Below are 19,127 nucleotides of genomic sequence, written 5' to 3' on the forward strand. Positions count from 1 at the left end.
ATGTAATTGTTTTCTATTTATTTGAACAATAAATAAATAAATAAAGTTAATTTTACATCACTATTATGTCTTTTGTATTTTCTGTCTTTTATATTTTGCATGCATAGCAAAATTGTGACAAGCGAATATTAGCTCATTGACTATTTAAAGTTCAAACTTAATATAAGTGGCATTTTAAGAACGTTAACATTACGAGAAAGACAACTTACTTCAGTAGATAATCTAAATGAGTCCGTAATCCCGTAAAAGAATCAAAGTAAGCATTTGATTCAAATACTGAGAAAGATTATTATGTCATCTACAATTCTAATTGGGGAGATGGTTAGTCTTGGCTACCAGAGTAGTTGACTTCACGAGTAGAGACATAAATGTATTCATTGGTAGAATAATACATTGGACTAGACTTAAGTTAAATTAATTTTGAATCCATTTGTGAATTAATTCACTTATGATGTTCATGGTGTGGTTTACCTATATCCTAAGTTAGTCACTAATCATGCGTATGCAACTCATGTGCTTTGTTATAAGTGGAGGCTTATGCTCTAAAGATGATCAAGCTCATAGCCGGTATATTGGTTACATGACTTGTGTATGGCATGGGTTTACTAGCAACAGTGGAATTCATAGCTCAATTAAAAAGTTAATGATATCATCTCATTGACAATGTGTGGATTGATAAATATGGAACGTGGCCAAGGGTTGCTTATTCTCAAACGAGCAATTTATCACAGTCATTTGTTGACAATGATCATATTAATCATTAAGAAGACACAATGGTGACAATGAGATAAAATAGGATTGTATTAAGTGAACAGATTTAATTAAAAGAAATTAAGGATATCATTTGAGGGTAACACACACATGACGAGGTCATTGGACAAAGTAGTTAGATGAATTGCTTCATAAAGAGTATACAATAAGGAGTTTTCAATCATGGTACTTATTATGGACTAACTCCATGATTAAGTAATTGCGAATTATCGGACGATGCTTCTGGGCATAATTGCAATCAATAGAGCCTGATTGTATAAATCCGATTGGTCCTTCCGCTAGCTCAACAAAAACTCGATCGAATTGCATTTGAATCATAAGAAAATTATATGACTTTGGGAATAATTTCATTGAGTCGATTTATTCGATGTGGAATTAAATTAGGTGGTCGTGAGAATTGTTCAACTAGAGGATTTGATTAAAGAAATTTCTTGAAAAAATAATTTGGAAAATCTAAGTGATTTTTGGAAAAATTCATTTTGATAAATTAAAATAAAATTAATTAAAATTAATATGATATTTCCAAATCAAAAAATTACCAAATTGGACCTGAGATCGTAAATTTGGCATGGGAGCCTAAAACTAAGACCAAGACCCAAAAACTAGTCGAATCAAGCCCAGTATGTGAAACCAAGCCAATGGTCCAACCGGTGGTTAGACCAGACCGATCGGATTGTCACTGACTCGGATCAAACTAGCAGCAGCCGAAGCGGCTCAGGGTGCCGTAAGGGTGTCGCACCTATATCACCAGACATGGCGCTACGACAATAGCGTCCCGATGGCCTGCGGTGGTTAGTCATCAATGTTTGAACAATGGAAGGGGTACACTCCTACCAGGACTCTAGCAGAAAATATGATTTCAGATTAATTATTTCAAAAATTATTTTAATATTAAAGTGATTAAGTTTAATCATAGTTGAACTCTCTAAACTCTCCTTATATAAATAGAGCATTGGGTCATTATTTACACACACTTGAATTCAAGAGAAAGTTGTAGAGACAAAATTCTCTAAAGAGATTATTCTAGAAAATTTCTAGAAATATTTTTCTGATTTACAACTTGACTTAAAAGTTTAGTGAAATTTCAAAATTATCCCATTGGTAATTTTTGTGAAATTTTTTTGATCTAAAACGAGCCCTTACTTGACAGACGTGAGCTTGAGGATGGCAGAGAAGACTACTGGTTGAAGCACTCATCCTAGACAAATTGAAAAGGTACAATTTTGATTAAGTGTTTATTACTTTAAATATCACAACCAAGATTTTGTTTTGGAAAAAAAAATTAAAACTCTGGTTTTTTCCTAAATTTATTTTCCGCTACGTTTTTCAAACCCGTTTTTCTAACAGTTTGTCCACAACGACGAGTGATTTATCCACAACGTGGTGTAAAGGTAGAAGAGTTCTGGGAAACTCCTACTGTGGTGTGTAACGATGGGGTAAGACATTTTCCTAATCATTGAATTTGCATTGCATTCATAAGCATATGCATAGTGGTGAAAATTGAGATAATGTGACTACAAGATGAACTGAAAAATCGATATTCTGAAATTACTATTGTGAATTCTATGATGCTATTGATGTTTAATTTGAAAAATCGATTCTCTGATTTGCTATTTGATTACAATTATACTATGCATTATTATTTAATATGACCCATCGACTGTTTGCACTGATTTTCTTGTGATTGAACACACTAAGCTTTATAGCTCACCCCTTTATTCTTCATCCTTATAGATAACCCATTAGGTTAAGACGCAGACACGATATTCGGAGGGACTCAACTCGATTTTGTTTAAAATATTTAACTCTTTTATATTTGAAAGTAATGCTTTAGAAATAAAATTAGATTTTTCTTAAATTGCTAAATAGAATAATTAAGATAAATAAATCAAAACTTAGACCGCAACTAAGTATAGCAAGATAATGTGGTATTATCTTAGAATAGTCATTGTAGGAATGCTAATCATTCTTTGCAAGTAATTAAACTTTTGAACCCATATTTGGTTAAATAAGATTGGAATTTGTTGCTTTTAAGATTAGTTAGCCAAGTTTAAGATAATCTTAAGGTATAATAACAAATTTAACTTCTAGCATTTACCTCTTTTGTCACATTGGGTAGTTTTTCAAAATACTTTGACTATTAACCTTCAAATTTTAGTCAAATTATTATTTTTTGGATAAAAAGCTAACTAGACTACTGACCGCCTATAAATGTGTTATCGTTTATATTATAAATATTATATAAAAAATATATAAAAATTAAATCGACAATGTTCGCAAGTATACAAGTCAAATTGTAATATAGTATTTGTGTTTACAACGAAACACATAGAAGTATTTTGATGATCGTACCCAAGGGAGGATGGATTAAATCTATTGAAAATCTCTTTACAATAACAAGTATAAATAATAGTAATTAAATCCTATATGACAGATCATAAAAGGGATTAATATGAGGAATTAAATAACTAAAATAAATAAGCAATAAAATAAACAAACTATTAAACTGATAAGACTAATCTAGAAGATTAACTCATTCCAGGGGTTGTAATTAACTTCAAATTAGGGTTTTAGGGTGGATTAGCTATCAATTAACCAATTATTACCTCCTGGCCTCTAACTAATTAATTAATTACTTGATATTCATTTATCTCCTGACCTCACTTTCTCAAGCAGGATAAATTATGTTTTACTCGACAAAACTTATCTCCCGACATTTAACCTATGATTACTTCCTAAGGTTGTCAATCCTAGGGTTTAGGAATGCGTAATTTAAATAAACTAATCCTCTCGAGAAACCCTAAATCCTCCGTTAATCACGTGCCCATCTACTCGTTAATCTCCCCTAACGGATTTAGCCACTCATGTTATCCATAATCTCAAACTCAATTGAATTAAACATGTAAATAATAGGAATAAATCGAAAGAGAAAAGAGATTGGAATAATCTTGATTTAATGTCGAGTAAAGAACATAGTAGAAAATCTCTTTATCGGAATAATGAATATCGCCGCTTGCAAAAACAAATATATTGAAATACTTCTATTAAATAAAAGAAATCTTAGGTTGCAACCGATTCCAAGGGGAAAGAATAAAGAGTTTATGAAAAGTAAAAGAAAACTTAATCTAATCCTACTCCTAAACTACAAGGGTTTTTGGATGCGTCTAAGACGACTTAGTTACATCAAACCCCTAAAGTTTTATTTATAGGAGTGTTGGCAGCCCGAATTAGGTCTTCGACGCGTCCTAGGTTTTCATATAAAGTTGATTGTGTGGACAAAAATAGCCCCGAAATACTTGGGCTACACGTCGACCCTATGTCGTGCCATGCAAGGCCTGTGGCGCGACACGACAAGCCTTTTGTGCCTTCTTTGGTTTGTTTTATGCTTTGACAGCTTAGGAAGCTTGTACATCACTCATCCTTTACTCTTACGTCCATTGGGCTTATAATTCATTATCCTACATACTCAACTACATAAATTAAAACTACCTAAGGCCCCTATCGGTCTAATAGGTCACAACACTCACAAAATGTGTTAAAAACACTTATTTTTACTAACTTTTAATACTAACCACTAAATATCGAAAATGCAATACTTAATACTGAAAGTGCTAGAAAACAAGCTCCTTAAGTGTAAAAATAAACTAAAATAACTATCACATTTGACGTCAAATCAACTAATAAAAATTTAACAACATTGATATGACAACTTAAAAAAAACATTGATGTGACCAGGTCACATTTACTTTATTGATGCATGGATATTTTTTAGAATTTTTATAAATTTGTTTAACATTTTCTAAATTTTTTATGTAATGTTTTAAATTTTTATGAAGTGAATAAAAGACTAAATTTATTAAAGTGTGAATAAAAGAATTAAGACAAAAATGTAAAATATATAAATATTAAAGACTAAATTTATCATTAACTTTTTTTAAGTGTTACAAGCTTAATTTTAAATAAAATAAAGTTACAGTTAACCAATTACACTTAAATAAAAAAAATATTGATTGTTTGAAAGATTTTATGTCTAAAAATATTTTTACAATATATTATAATTAGATGCGTTCATGGGTCGGTCGGGTCTAAGCATGATATTAAAATATTTTATGCTTGTCCAAGTTTGACCCGGAATATGAGTCTAGAATTTTACCCAAGCCTGCTCATATTTGCAAAAAATTAACACAAGCCCATTTTAGACCCGCCCATATTAATTTTTAAAAAATATTTATATTATTTTAATTTAATACTTAATAAATTTATATATTTTTTATTTATTAAAATTTTTTATATAGTCATCTTAATATTATTTTAATGTTTACATTAGAGTAATATTATATATTTAGTATAGATTTATTTTTTATGTGTTATAAATTACATAATATATAAAAATAACATAATATAAAGTATTATAAACTTAAAATCGGCCCGGATCAGGCCTTGAATGTTCAAGCCTAAGCCCATTCAATATTTTAAATGGACTTAATATTTATGCCCAAACTTATTTTTTGAGCCTAATATTTTTTCTAAACCTTTCCAAATTTCAAGTAGATTTTCAAGCCTGTGCGAATAGCCCGACTCATGAATAAGTCTAATTATAATATACAAATGATGTATTAAATATTAATTCATATATTTACTACAAATTACTCTCAAATAAACAATCTTTCCGAAAAAAGAGAGTTGTTTTTTGTTTCATTATTAATAAGTTGGTATGTAATGGTAAATTAAATTTAAAAAAAATTATAACATAGATTCCGGAAGTATTTATAAAGAAAAGGTGTTGGGTTATAGCATTAGTTAGTTATTAAAACTTGGTAGGCTAAGAAACAGGATGGGTAATGAGTTAGTGACGTACGGGAGTTAATGATAATGTATGAAGAAAGACCCCAACTTGTTTATTTTCCTTGAAAAGGGAAGGAAAATGGATGCACTTGCCCAAGCCTATCCTCATGAAAATACCCACCAATTATTCACAAAAGACATGCTTTGGGGATTTCTTTTCCAATTAATGCCATGAAATTATTTTATGTAAAGACAAAATCATCATCATCATGATCACTCTACCAATGTCCAAATCTCTCCATCTTTCACATGCACTGTCCCCAACACTTGTTTTATTTTCTACTGCTTATATAATCTATTTTAAATTAAAACATTGTCATACTTGCTAACTATGCAATAATTTATTACAAAGTGTTAACAATATTATTTTTTTAGCTATATAATTTTTAAGTAAGTATTTTTTTTATTTTGAAATATTTTGATGATATTACCAATTAGAATTAAATTTTAAATTTTAAAAAATAGATAAACTAAATTCTTAAAAACAAAATATAATAATTAAATTCTAAATATACGAAGAGTACAAAAATTTATAACACATTTTAACCTAATTTGTAATTTTAAAGCAGCAAGTTAATTTTGTTCAGAAATAAATGGTTTTTGCATCTTGACATTAATGTAGTGATTATAAAAACACTTGGACACATATTTGACACGAGGTACTTATCCCTACCCCTTATATATAGTATAAATAATGATTTTTGTGAAAATATTATTTTGTATATAAATATTTAAATTATGTAGTTAAACTCATAATTTATTAAAATTTTAATCTTTTATTAATTAAATTGATGTTGAATTAATTCTAAACAATAAAAAAATCAATAACAAGAGTTTACTGAAAGTAGAGATAACAAATATGGATATTAATTGGGGGAGGGGGGATTTTGTCCCTTAATCCAACGCTCTAACCATAATCACCACAGGCGGCGCAGTCACTGTGGGTTACCCCACCACGTTCCTTAGAAGCGCGTCTATCACACAAAACCTTCTCGTGCGTGAACAGCAAATGAAGGGCAAAAAGTAAAACCGATGCCCCGGGAGAGTCGCGCATTAAACTTTTATAATCACAACATAGCCATCAACGTGGCAGTAAAATATTGGTGGAATCGTACAACAGAAACAAACCCCAACCGTAGAAGATAACGGAACCCCTCCCCAAAATGATGATTCCTTTAATTGTTTCCACATTTATTCACCTTGTTTTCATCTTCGCGGCTGTCAGCTGCGAGAAAGATTCTATTTACGATATCCTAAAGGCCCATGGGCTGCCCATGGGGTTGCTTCCGAAGGGTATATCCGATTTGATATCGACGATACGGGCCGCTTCGAGGTTCATTTGGATCAGGCCTGTAATGCCAAGTTTGAAAGCCAGTTGCATTTTGATACCAATGTGTCGGGGACCTTGAGTTATGGGCAGATCGGGGCGTTGTCGGGGATTTCGGCTCAAGAGTTGTTTCTTTGGTTCCCGGTTAAAGGGATTGGGGTCGATGTTCCCAGCTCCGGTCTCATTTATTTTATCGTCGGTGTCGTTGTTAAGCAGCTTCCTTTGTCGATGTTCGAAACGCCTAAGGACTGTATGGCGGTAGGGGATTTTGAATCCGGTGATTCAATTCCAGATGACGATTTGTTAGCTGAATCAATTGCCAAGGTTCAATTTCTCTTCTTCTTTTTTTTACTTGCTTCACTCTTAATTGATTAATGCTTTATGAAAAACATGCTAATGAATAGCGGAATTGATCGTTTCTTTATAAAATTTGTAGAGTCAATCCGCGAAACTTGGACATGAACTTGATCAAGGAAGTTTGGGAGGAACCATATGTAGAAAGGTGGGCAAAAGCAGTTGTGCATTAGTGCAATCAGTTTAGCTATCAAAGGGGATTTTGGGGTCCCGGTCACCCCATGCTGTAAATTTTGTTGGAGAGTCTGCTCTAGGTTCCTGTGTGCTTTGCTTGCGTTTTTTCTTTATTCTATATAGTGCGGAATTGCCGACATACCAAGTCCAGCCGGCTTCTAGCTATGCCAGGATGGCCGATGAGAGGGAAATTGGAAGTTTTCAAACATACATTTTCGATGATCATCATGGTTGGCATATCATATGGATTATGGAATATAAAAATGGAGATGGGAGCATTTGGACGGTGATTTCAGGTGATAAAATCTACGAAATTTTATTCATATGTTAAAATTTTATTTTATTATGAATGTAAGCATGGTTGTTGAATCGAGTCACTTTTTGTTGTAGTAAAAAAAAAAAGATTTAAGAGAGTTCATGAATGAATCATGATACTAAGTTCAATAATAAAACTGTCTTGCTTCATTTTCATTATTTATTGCTTGGTTAACATTCTGTAAGGCCTTTGTAATCATGTTTCAATATCGTGTTTCAGTTTTTTTTTTTGTTGATTATTTTCTAATCTTGAGTTTCCCCTGTTCTGCATCAGATATGCATGTACTATGAGTCCATAATCCATATTATTTCAGTGATAACATGGGTGGGTGTACTGAGGACATTGTTATTTGATCCCTCTTTTTTCTTTTTCTCTTATTTAAGGGACTTACATTTGTTATGCTCAGGTGTAAACCTTGATGGAATCTGTTTTCACTTTTCTTTCTCAGAGAGTTTTTACATAGCTTTATGGCTCTGTAATGATGGTTATTGGAGTATATCCGTCCTGTGGATTTTTGATCTAGCATTCTCGTCTCCCAAAAATATTTTAAGTTTTACATTTTTCCTTTTATTTTCACTGGGCTTTGGGAGAGGTTAAAACTTTTGCAAAACCAGTGAACTTTTGTGGTATCTACCAGATTGGTTCAATGCCATTTGCTTATTTTCTTGGCATATGGTGGAAGTCGTGACCCGTGAGAAGCATTAAAAAATAGCTCGTTTTAGTATGTATAACCTAAGTTGTCGGATTTTGGATCAGTTAATATCCAGAATCAAAGAATCACTGCAAACGTGGTATACTCCAGTACAGTGCTCTGCATCATGGTGAGATCTTTTTAATCTATGAAGTGTATAATCTGTTTCTTCTTCATCGTTTACTATTCATACGAGATACTGGATGCTTTAGCAATCTTGTAAACAAATAATTTCTTTGCCTTGAGCTACTTGGTTGTGAAATGTTGAATAAGAAAGTGGACGTGTACCTATTAAATAAGGAATGTTTCATCTGAGAATGTCTGAATTGGGGTGTAAAGATCTTGATTTCCTCTCATGTAAGATTTACTGTTTGCCTATACTGGGTCCATGGCATAGTGTAGGGTGATGAAATACAGATGGTTTTGAGCTAGGCCAGTGGACCGACATTAAATTTATTTAACAAGTTGAAGTTTGGTGCCCCACTTGTATGAAAGGACACGGTTTGTTCTGCACTGTTAGACATAGACATTCCAAGAAGCTGAGCCTTGTTTTCATTTCCTAATGGGGGTAACATGTTTGTTTACTTAAAATGATTAAAACGATAGTATCTCGGGTGAACATGCTATTCTTTTGTGTTCATTACTTGGCCCTTGTAGTTAAAGGTAGATAGATAATGATTATGTAAAGAAGCTGTTGTTCTCAGTTGTTGATGGATAAGGGAATTGGAAGAACTTGACTGCCTTGTGGTTTTGAACATTTGTGATTTCTTCCTTGCAGAACGATTGTGTGTTTATTGTTATGGATTTATACATCTACAACTTGGTAGACACATAAAAATATTTGTATTTGTTTTAATGCATGAAATGAAAACATTTGTTGAGGATGATAATGCAATCTTTCCATTCTAATTAGGCACCACAAAATCTAATGTTTAATACAAACATGTATGACAAGTTTGATTTTCATTGTATCTATGAAATTTTTATTTCCAAGTCACATATTCGGTAAAATGTAAATGTTATTGTACAGGTAACAAGGTTAAATTATACCAAATCATTCTTGTGTAATTTTGCAATTTATTCATCTATAACATAGGCATAAATTATTAGGAATGTCAAATTTTAAAGGTTAACTGATATGGATGTCCCCAAATTATAATTCGGATTTTGAATTAGCCATTGAACTTCAAATTTAGAATATGAGTGATTGTTTAGTGCAATTAACCCATTAAATATATATATATATTTTCGTTGAAATAAATATATTAATTGTCTAAGTATATTTTGTATTATATTTAATAATGGTATTGTGTTGAAAAGTAGTAGGGTTGGTCAATGTTATATATACACTGTTGTTTATTTTATTTTATTTTATCTCGTGCTCATTTATTTTATAAAATTTGTATTTTATTTAAATAAAATTAATAGAAAAATTAGATACAATCAAAATTGTTTGAAAATTAGAAAAAAAATAAACAATATCGTTTACGATTTTGATTGTATCTATGTTGCTTACAACCTTTTATTAGAAAAATTATAAACGATATTTTCAACTTTAAAATTTTGTAAAATTGTATTTTAAATTTTTGAAACTTTTAAAATGCATAAAACTTTTGATAAATTGTTTTATTACGGTGTATTTATTTATTTTGAGGGTTAAATATGAAATATTTTAAAAAATTAAAATCAATTTTAGGTTTTTTAAAATGTATGCAAAAAAAAATCATTTTAAAAAATTTATGGAAATGATTTAGTTTTAATATTATTGATATAGTGATATTTCAATTTTAGTTTTTTGAAAATATTTTTTTTCAACATTTTAGATTTAAAAAATATTATAGGTTTGCAAATATACTTTAAAAAGTAGGTATTCATGTAAAATTGTCTATCTCTACTACTTTATCTTACCGCAACTAAGGTTTGGAAAGGATTATCACTTCTAGAAGGTTGATATATAACAATTAAGCACTCTCACACAATAATATAACACTTAAAAGAATGAATAACAACTAAAACTACAAGTGTGTACAAGAGAAAATGACAATAATAATAATGAGCTCTTAATCTGCGTGTACTTGTTTCTTACCTTTATATGAGTGCCTTCTGATTGATGATTGAACTACAGACATCTGAAGCCGAGTTTTTAGCCGTTGTCCAAGGATCGGTTTCTTGATGTCAAGGTCAAAGTGACTGTAGTTCCCCCGTCCGTTTGCTAGGGGAGTCAATGAGAATGATAACAAAGTATGTTAGTAAAATGTCTCATCCAACTTTTTAAAGATTTTTTAGTGTATCTATTTTTAATTTAAAATTGGAATTTTGTTGTACATTTTGATTCAACCTTGGTTATCTTTATTCTTGTAACTATTAATGATACATCATTTTGTGTGCCATTATATTCTTTTTACAAATAAATCAAGAAATTCATGATTATTTTATAGTAATTAATACATAATTTCTATTTAACTTAGTAAACAATTTTAAAATGCATGGATATTTTTATTTTTTTATTGAATTAAGAAAAATAATATTAATTGTACTTAAAATTTTAAGAAATTATTATATTTATGATTATTTAAAAAACGAAAACACAATAATAAAAATTAAATTAAATTAAATAATAATTTTAAAATCGAATACTAATTAAAAATAATTTTAAATCAAATTATTAAAAAGATGTCCTGGTGAGCTAAACCACTACAAGATGAAATCAAAACAACCATGACTGAAAGGAGCAAAGACTCAATCAAAACTTAATTTAACAAATTCATCCAAATTGTTATACAACTCCTAACAATATTGTACAATATAAGAAATTTTATCACACATGTATGCGTGTGAAAACTATTGATTTAGAAACAAATATATTTAAAAATAACATACAATAAATAATAAAACGTATAGTTTAAAACTAATTAATCATAATAACATAAGAAATATATACGATATTAAAATAAAAAAATTAAATTATAAGTAAAACAAAATTTAAACACATAAAAACACCAGATTAACAATACTAAATGCACTGTTATTGTTTATCATGATATTGTCATTAATCGTGAGTTAATATCGAGTTGACTTGTGACACTAAATCAATTAACAACATTATTAATATATACAACCGGTGGAGCTAATAAATTGTGCATATTTAAATAAGAACATATAAAAAAAATATTAAAATGAACTTTTGGTTGAGTGATAAATTTAATATTTTACTAATCTAATTAGCATGGATTCAAATCTCACCATATATATTTTTTTAATTTTTATTAAAATAAAAAACTAAAGTACTATTAAATAATTTTAATTACGAAACTTTCACTATTTTCTCTAATTAAATTGTTTGCTCAAATAATGATTGAGATCAACTAATTCAATAACTTAAATTAGGCACAGACGTATTAACCTGAAATAGCTACAGAATCATTTCCCAAGTTACATGCAAACAGCATTCACCAAAGATGAAGAGCTCATCAAGTAATCAAAGGAAAAATAAGAAAGCCCTCGAGATAAACCATTTTTAGTAAGTCCATACCCAATGTCTACAAACATTCCCACTATTCTGAAAAGATGAAATTATTATTTTCGCTATTTCTTTTACGTTTGAATGATTTAATTTTCAAGCATATTTAATAATTTAAACTAATAGAAAAATAATTGATAGAATTTTTCAACGAAATAAAATTGAAAATCATAAGTAGATAAAAAGTTATTTATCACTTAATGTGGGATTTTTTCAATTATTTATATTCTTTTAACATTATCTTTTAAGGCGATTGAGTTTTAACTTTATTGATATTGACATTATTATTAATGCAGGAGGACTTGGTTTCAAGTATGCTGAACTGCATTGTCCTCTTATTGAAGGGGTGAGGAGGTACTATGAATATTCTAGGCATTGTATAAAAAAAAAAAACCTATAATGAGATTAATGTTAAAAAAAACATTATCCTTTAAATATTTTACCTTTGATTTTTTAAAAAACAATCTAATTACCTGCCATATTTATTTTAAGTAATATAACTAACAGACTTTGTAACTTAAATTAGTACTTAATTTTTTAGTTTATCAAACAACATCTTAACTATAGTAAATTTAATTTAACATAACTTGATCTATCTATTTTTACAATATCATTAGTTAATCTAAATATTTAATTATTAACCATTTTAATTAAAATAAAAAAGATTAAAAAAAACAACTTCAAACTTATCTCAATTGCATATTATTTTGTGTTTAGAGAGGTATTTTTTTTTATTAAAATATCACATCAATTTTAATTAATTAGAATAATTAATAATATTAATTATTTAAATTAACTAGAACTAAATAGAATAAATTATTTTAAATTAAAGATTAAATCTTAAATTAGAACATTTCAAAATGACGAATCTTCGAATCCTAGAAGAAAAGCTTTTAACTACTTTAAAGCTTAAACTTTGCTTGGTAGAGTAGAAACAAAAGCTAAATTAGCAACATAAGCTGATTTATTTTTAATTAGGCCTTTAGGTTGTTTTTATTTATTTATTTAGAAAAATAGGCCATTTTTAATTAAACTTTTCCTTTCTCTATCCTAAAAGCCCTAACCATTTTAAAATTTTTTAAGGTTAGAGTTTAGGGCCTGGTGTATATTCTAGAGTTTAGGATTTTCGACTAGAATCGTAGAAGTTCATAGGTAAATTTGAGGGGTCAGGAATGTGATAACATGCCTTACAATACATACATTTCATATGTCATGGCGGGATAGAACCATCACCTTAGAAGCCCATCGTGGGGAAATCTAGTTTCGGGTAATAATGCTTGATACGATTAGGGGTTAAAGTCTAGGTGGAGGTCCTAGTCAACAATCGTGATGCGGTCATGGGTTCGAGTATAATCGGGGGCCAAGTGACAATCGTTACGTGGTCAAGAGTTCAAGCTTTTTGGATACCCGCAAACAATGCCCTATGTATATCATATATAAGATTGATGGCATAATCATACGAAAAAACTCTAGGGACTTCCGATGTAATCAATGTAACTTTTTATCTCTATTTCCAAGTAGTTAGTATCTTTGACCTTTCATTCTTATCCAAAGGCTAACACTGAGGTGGACACAAGAGGGCTCTCAGGTGGAGAGCGGATGTTCTGGAATAGTAAAGGTCAAACTCAAGTCGGCGCATCAATGGTTGTACTTAGTAATGGCTTATTTAATAACGACAACCGTCGTTGCCCCAAAAGGAGCATAACCTTTACTACACCACAATAGTCGCTCCCCACTTGAGAGTCCTCTTACATCCACAACGTTGCCGGCCTTCGAATAAAAAAAGAAGGTTAAAGGTACCGATTACTTGAAAATAGAGAAGAAAATTACATCGATTGTAGCGGGAAGCCCCAGAGTTTTTCTGTATGAATATGCCCTCAAACTACTGTATGGTATTTATAGGGCATCATTTTTGGGTATCCGAAAATATTGAGCTTGTGGCCGCGTAACGACCATCAACTAGCTCCCCCATTATACCCCGATCCATTACCGTATAACAGCCGATGATTGAGACCTCCACGTAGGATTATTTTCTTTCAAATAATATTGTGGATGCAATGCTTCCTTTATTCAGACGATCCAAATGTGTTATATATTGTTAACTTACGCATAATTTACGTTACACAAAAATGAAGATAAATGTAATGTTCGAATAAAACGATTTATTTATTTATTTATTTACTTTTGTATATATTTACATAGCAATATTTAGGTACATTCGGAGGTGCGAGCCTATAAACTTCCTCTTTAGTGTCATCACCGCTAGGACTTTCACCTACTAATACCCCATAGCCTTCATCTTCGAGTTTGCTAGAATCATTCTCGTCCTCCGTGGTTGATTGCTGCGTCGTCCTAGCCTCTCATCGTGTATCCAACACTCTAGCGATCGATGGTTACGTCGATGACCCACCTGATAAAACAATGATGCAGGCGGTGTTTGGGTCACTATAGCTGAGTAACCATAAGGTGCCCCAAATCTCAAGTATGTTGGCATTGCCCTGGGCATCTACATCGACGTCGAGTGTTGCATGGGCATCTGCATCGGCATCGTCATCAGTGGTGGTGCATGCCTCGGTATTTGACCCGACATTTGGGTTGGTAGGGTGTGAAGTATGTGAGGGACGTCGGTGTAGAGAAATATGTACCTACAGGAATAGAAGAACCAACCACTTGCTGTAGTGGTTCGTAGTGTGGTGGTGCTTGTGAAAGAAATTGGGGTTAGTGAAATGAACTGGAATAAGTGGAGTGAATTGACCCATATATTGCATAGACACAGAAGACGCTTATTCTGCCGGGGCCGGTGACAATCTCGTCGTGTGATCGCGTCTTATGTTGGTGCTGTGGCAGTCGTCGTTACCTCATGCGCTAAATTTTCCTTATCTTCTCCTCCAATGACAGTAGATACAACTTGCCGGCGAGTCTGAGCCATGGTAGGTACTCGACATCTACCATCGTGCTCGCTGAGAAAAATGTTTCGCGGATGAGTAAGGATTGCATCCTACGATCCTAAGCCTCAATGTGCTGCCCGTACTGCTACGCCCAGTCATCGTCATTCTTCCTCTATATGTCCACATTGTGTAGCTCCTTCAGGTCTCGCGGTGGCGGCAGAATTCGTTGCCTCTACCCGAACTACCACAACACCTAGTCTGATTCATGTATTTCCATTGTCGCGTACACTACCAATGACATCTTGGTGTCCCACATCTCCCGATTAGCCAACACTCCCGACAGGATGCAAGATATGATACCGGTATCGGTGTATGATATCCATTCAAACTGAAAAGCGGAATTGTAAATATCATTATGTACAATTTTTTTATGAATCATTGCATAATTAATATAGGTTCGAAAGAATAAGTAACTAACCTCAGCTTCCGAGCGTTGATCTAATAGCAACCTAAAATCTTCCAACTCGTCGGGCAGTCCCATGTAACTCAGCCCATGATTCCACCTGTACAAGCGTTATGTTAGTTGAAACGTATAATAAATAAAAAAATTGATGTACAAACTATGTTTTTATTAATAAATTATGTTTACCTCGTCACCAACAGGAATGTGTATGGGTCGGTCACTCTAAGACGTAGAAACGGTAGTCACCACCAGGTCCAAAACTGCAGCAAGAGCAGACAACCGCCAATCGATATCATATTCAGTGCCGTGGCCCGACGCATCTCTCAGTATAATGTGGATAAGACAACAGATTTCCAACTTGGTTTTCCACATTCATTGAAGTCCACTAGCTGTAGTAGCCACCTTACGTGCACCAAATTTCGAGATTTTTTGGGCATTAAAATGCCTCGATTAACCTCATGATGAATGCTCAGGAGCTCGTCGAAATTATCCTCCAACCAATTTATCGATATCCGACCACCTTCAAACTTGTCTGAGACCTTTCCTAACAGTGCTTTGCAGAGGTCCACTTTACCTGGAATGATTGCTAATCCCATGATGAATGGCCACTGGCAGATTGAGTTATAGTGCTACGTCCTTGATTGTGATTGTACATTCGTCGCATGGAAGGTGAAAAGTTTGTGTTTCGGGCATTCGTCAATTCACCAACGTGTTAATTAGAGTAAGATCGAGTTTGCAGCCCCTAGTCATGCAGGGCACATGCAAGAATATAGCCTCTTGCAAGTGACCACGAATTTTAGAGATCATAGGTTTTTCCATATTATGAACGAAGCCCTTTAGAACATAACCATCCACCTATTTATAAAATAAAAAGTTCAAATAAAAAAATAACTAAATTTAACATAATTGAAAATAATGAAATTTAAAATTTCATCTTATCATTACTGCTTGGGCGACAAAAATATGCTTGTGGTTGAAGCGGATTAAAGAAGCAACCATTTGTGAGAAATCGATTTGAGCGAATAAAAATGAGATAATTAAAAATAATAATATTTTTAAGTGAAAATATCGAAAAATTTTAAACGGGAGAGTTGACAGAGTTGAGAAAATGATGTGAATGACAAAAATTAAATTTGGGGGGTATTTATAGGGTAAAAAAAATTAACCGTTGGAAAATTTTAAATTTGTTTACCATTGGTACGGCAACGTTCAAAAAGTCGTTGCTTTGTTATTGTTGGAAGAAAGCGCGTCTAGTTGACTGCATTTTTCCTTTCTCTCTCCTAAAAATGATCTATTTCCTTAAAAAAAAAAGGCCTAAAGGCCTTATTAAAAAACAAAATCGGCATTTAAGCCTAATTTTGCCATTAAGATGAAAAGTAACCATCTAACCTATCTTCTCTCCTCTTTCTTTTCTCCCATAGGAAACACACTTAAAATTTAAGGTAAATTTCATTTTAATTACTTAACTAAAAAAAGTTATAATTTGATCACTGAACTATTCAAAAATTTTTATTTAACTAAATTATTTAAAAGTTTTTATATAAGGCATTGGTTTGTTAACTTCTTTTTTTTTAAAAAAAAGTACCGCCAATGAGCTCCAAGCAACAATTTGATACTCGGTACGATGGATCAATATCCATCAATTAATTAAACATACCATTTATCCAAATCGATCTAACAGTTTGTGTTAAAGGTCGAAAAAGGAATTGTTTGAATTTCGATTTGAAGATTCTTAATATCCAAAGCCATTTCATGAAAATAAAAACATAAACCGTAGAAAAGATGGAGGAAAAAAACTTTTGATTGATGAAAACAATATAAACAAAAAGAAATATAATATCGAATTTAACAACTCAATAACTTTAATGAAAACTTTTAAATAATTTAATAAATAAATTATAATTTTTTAAATTAAAGTACCAAAACAAAAAACCTTCCACATAATTAATATAATTTATTCTAAAATTTATGGTATTTCTACTTTTGTATTTCTTCTTTCATCCTTGCACTTTGGAACTCAACCCTAAAGATTTAGGGTTGCTGTCGAATGCTTCTGCCCGGAGACAATCGATCATCAAGTCCATAGGACACCTAGAAATTCATATTATGCCCATATCTAACATAAGAACACCATATTGTAAATCAAGGGTAAACATTTCCCGGTAAACTAGAACTAAAATTCAAATTAATACTTGAACATATGTCCCCAACTCAACGAGAAGATAACAACACAATGTTGTTTCCAAAACTAAGATTAAACTTGATAATTACGGGCATCCTATTTTCTTTCATTCCATCAATGCAAGAAAGCATAAACAGCAGTGGAAATGTAAACCAAGAGAGCAGAAGAAACCAGAAGAACTAAAGCCGTGACTGAGTGAACCGCAGACTTACTCCCACAAGACAACATCCCCAATCGGATCTCGATCACATTCACCATCGAAAGCATCAAAAACAAGCACCCCATAACCGACCCCACCGCCGACCCCATCATCCCCAACCTCAGAACTTTAAGGTTAATGTGGGCCCTGATAGCTTCGTCCACGTCTTTGCTGTTCAACAAGTTGATGGCAAGCTTCAAACCCTGAGCTACCAGGGACGAGAATAGGAAGAAACTGAAGGAGACTACCTCGAAAACCAAGAGCTTTTTCGCAAAGTCGATGCCGGCGTCGCAGGGGGCTCGATTCTCGAGGCTATGTTGGCCTGGCGTGGTTAAAGAAAGGCCCACGAAGACGGCGATGGTGAAGAGGGAGTTGACGTTTACCAGGCCGTCCAAGGCCGTGACGTGAACTCTTGTTGTGGATGAAGAAGAAGACGATGTGGAAGTCAGTCTTCTTGGGTCCTGCTCAGATCTGAGAAACAGATGAATTTACAGTGTGAAAGTGAGATTTTGAAAGCAAAAAAAAAAGAAAAAAAAAAGAGAAAACAATTTCAATGAAAATGAAATTAAGGGAGGAAAAGGAAAAGGACTTTACTCATCCATTATTGAGTCTTTGAAAATCGGGATCTTGTTGCTGCTTGAAGGGTTTATGTTTCCTGGAAAAGGAGAAGTAAGGCAGCGCTTTCCTTTTAATCTTTTAGATTTTTTTTAAATTTTTCTAATTTGTTGGACTTCCTGATAGTCGATGAAGAGAATTGATAAAGTAAGTTTTAAACAATGGCTAAATCATTTATAAAAATAAAACAAAAAATCAATGTCTCTCAAGATACATAGGTTAGGACATGAATATAAAGTGGAATAACATTGAACCATCCAACTAATGCTTTCTTCTTTAGGTGTTGAACACATACGACCTTAGTGTGTATTTTCAACTGCCCTTTCTATCTTTCCTCTCGCCTCTCTCTTGATTTGGTAAGTCTTTTTTCCTTTTGCCTTCTTTGTCTTTCGGAAAAAAAACTTCGAGATCTCCCCTCTCCTCCTCAAGCTTTTGGCTACTAGAATGGTGGTGGTGTACCACCACATGATTTTTCCAAGTCTCTCTTGGAGATAGCTTATCTCCTTTTCTCTAGACGGGGCTCCTGGCCTCTCGATTTCTTCCGCTTCGTCAAGGTTCCTACGTTTGGTAGAGCACCGTATCCCAAAGGCTTCGGATCTCCTTAAGTCGGTGACTCCCAACAATGTCCATGGTGGTGACGCTGATTGTGGCACTCCGAAAATTTTGATATAATATGTGACATAATTCTGAGTTTGAATATCGAGAAAATTTTAAGAACAAGGTATGGAACAAATCAGATAAAAAAAATTTATGCAATAAATTTTATATTTGAAAATGAATAC

At 32.2% G+C, this 19,127-nt stretch overlaps 1 protein-coding gene and 1 pseudogene across 1 annotated transcript; one reads left to right on the plus strand and one right to left on the minus strand.

The window, feature by feature from the left end:
- Positions 1-6,764: 6,764 nt before the first annotated feature.
- On the plus strand, positions 6,765-7,942 carry LOC107954696 (uncharacterized; annotated as a pseudogene).
- Positions 7,943-17,420: 9,478 nt separating this feature from the next.
- LOC107954695 (uncharacterized) lies at positions 17,421-19,127 on the minus strand. The gene is made up of 2 exons (XM_016890331.2): positions 18,325-19,127; positions 17,421-18,201 (listed from the first exon to the last, which is right to left on the minus strand). Exons 1-2 carry the CDS (start codon positions 18,330-18,332, stop codon positions 17,646-17,648), a joined length of 564 nt encoding a protein of 187 aa, XP_016745820.1. The 5' UTR covers positions 18,333-19,127; the 3' UTR covers positions 17,421-17,645.

The sequence above is a fragment of the Gossypium hirsutum genome, chromosome D07, assembly GCF_007990345.1.
Source record: "Gossypium hirsutum isolate 1008001.06 chromosome D07, Gossypium_hirsutum_v2.1, whole genome shotgun sequence".
NCBI lineage: Eukaryota > Viridiplantae > Streptophyta > Magnoliopsida > Malvales > Malvaceae > Gossypium > Gossypium hirsutum.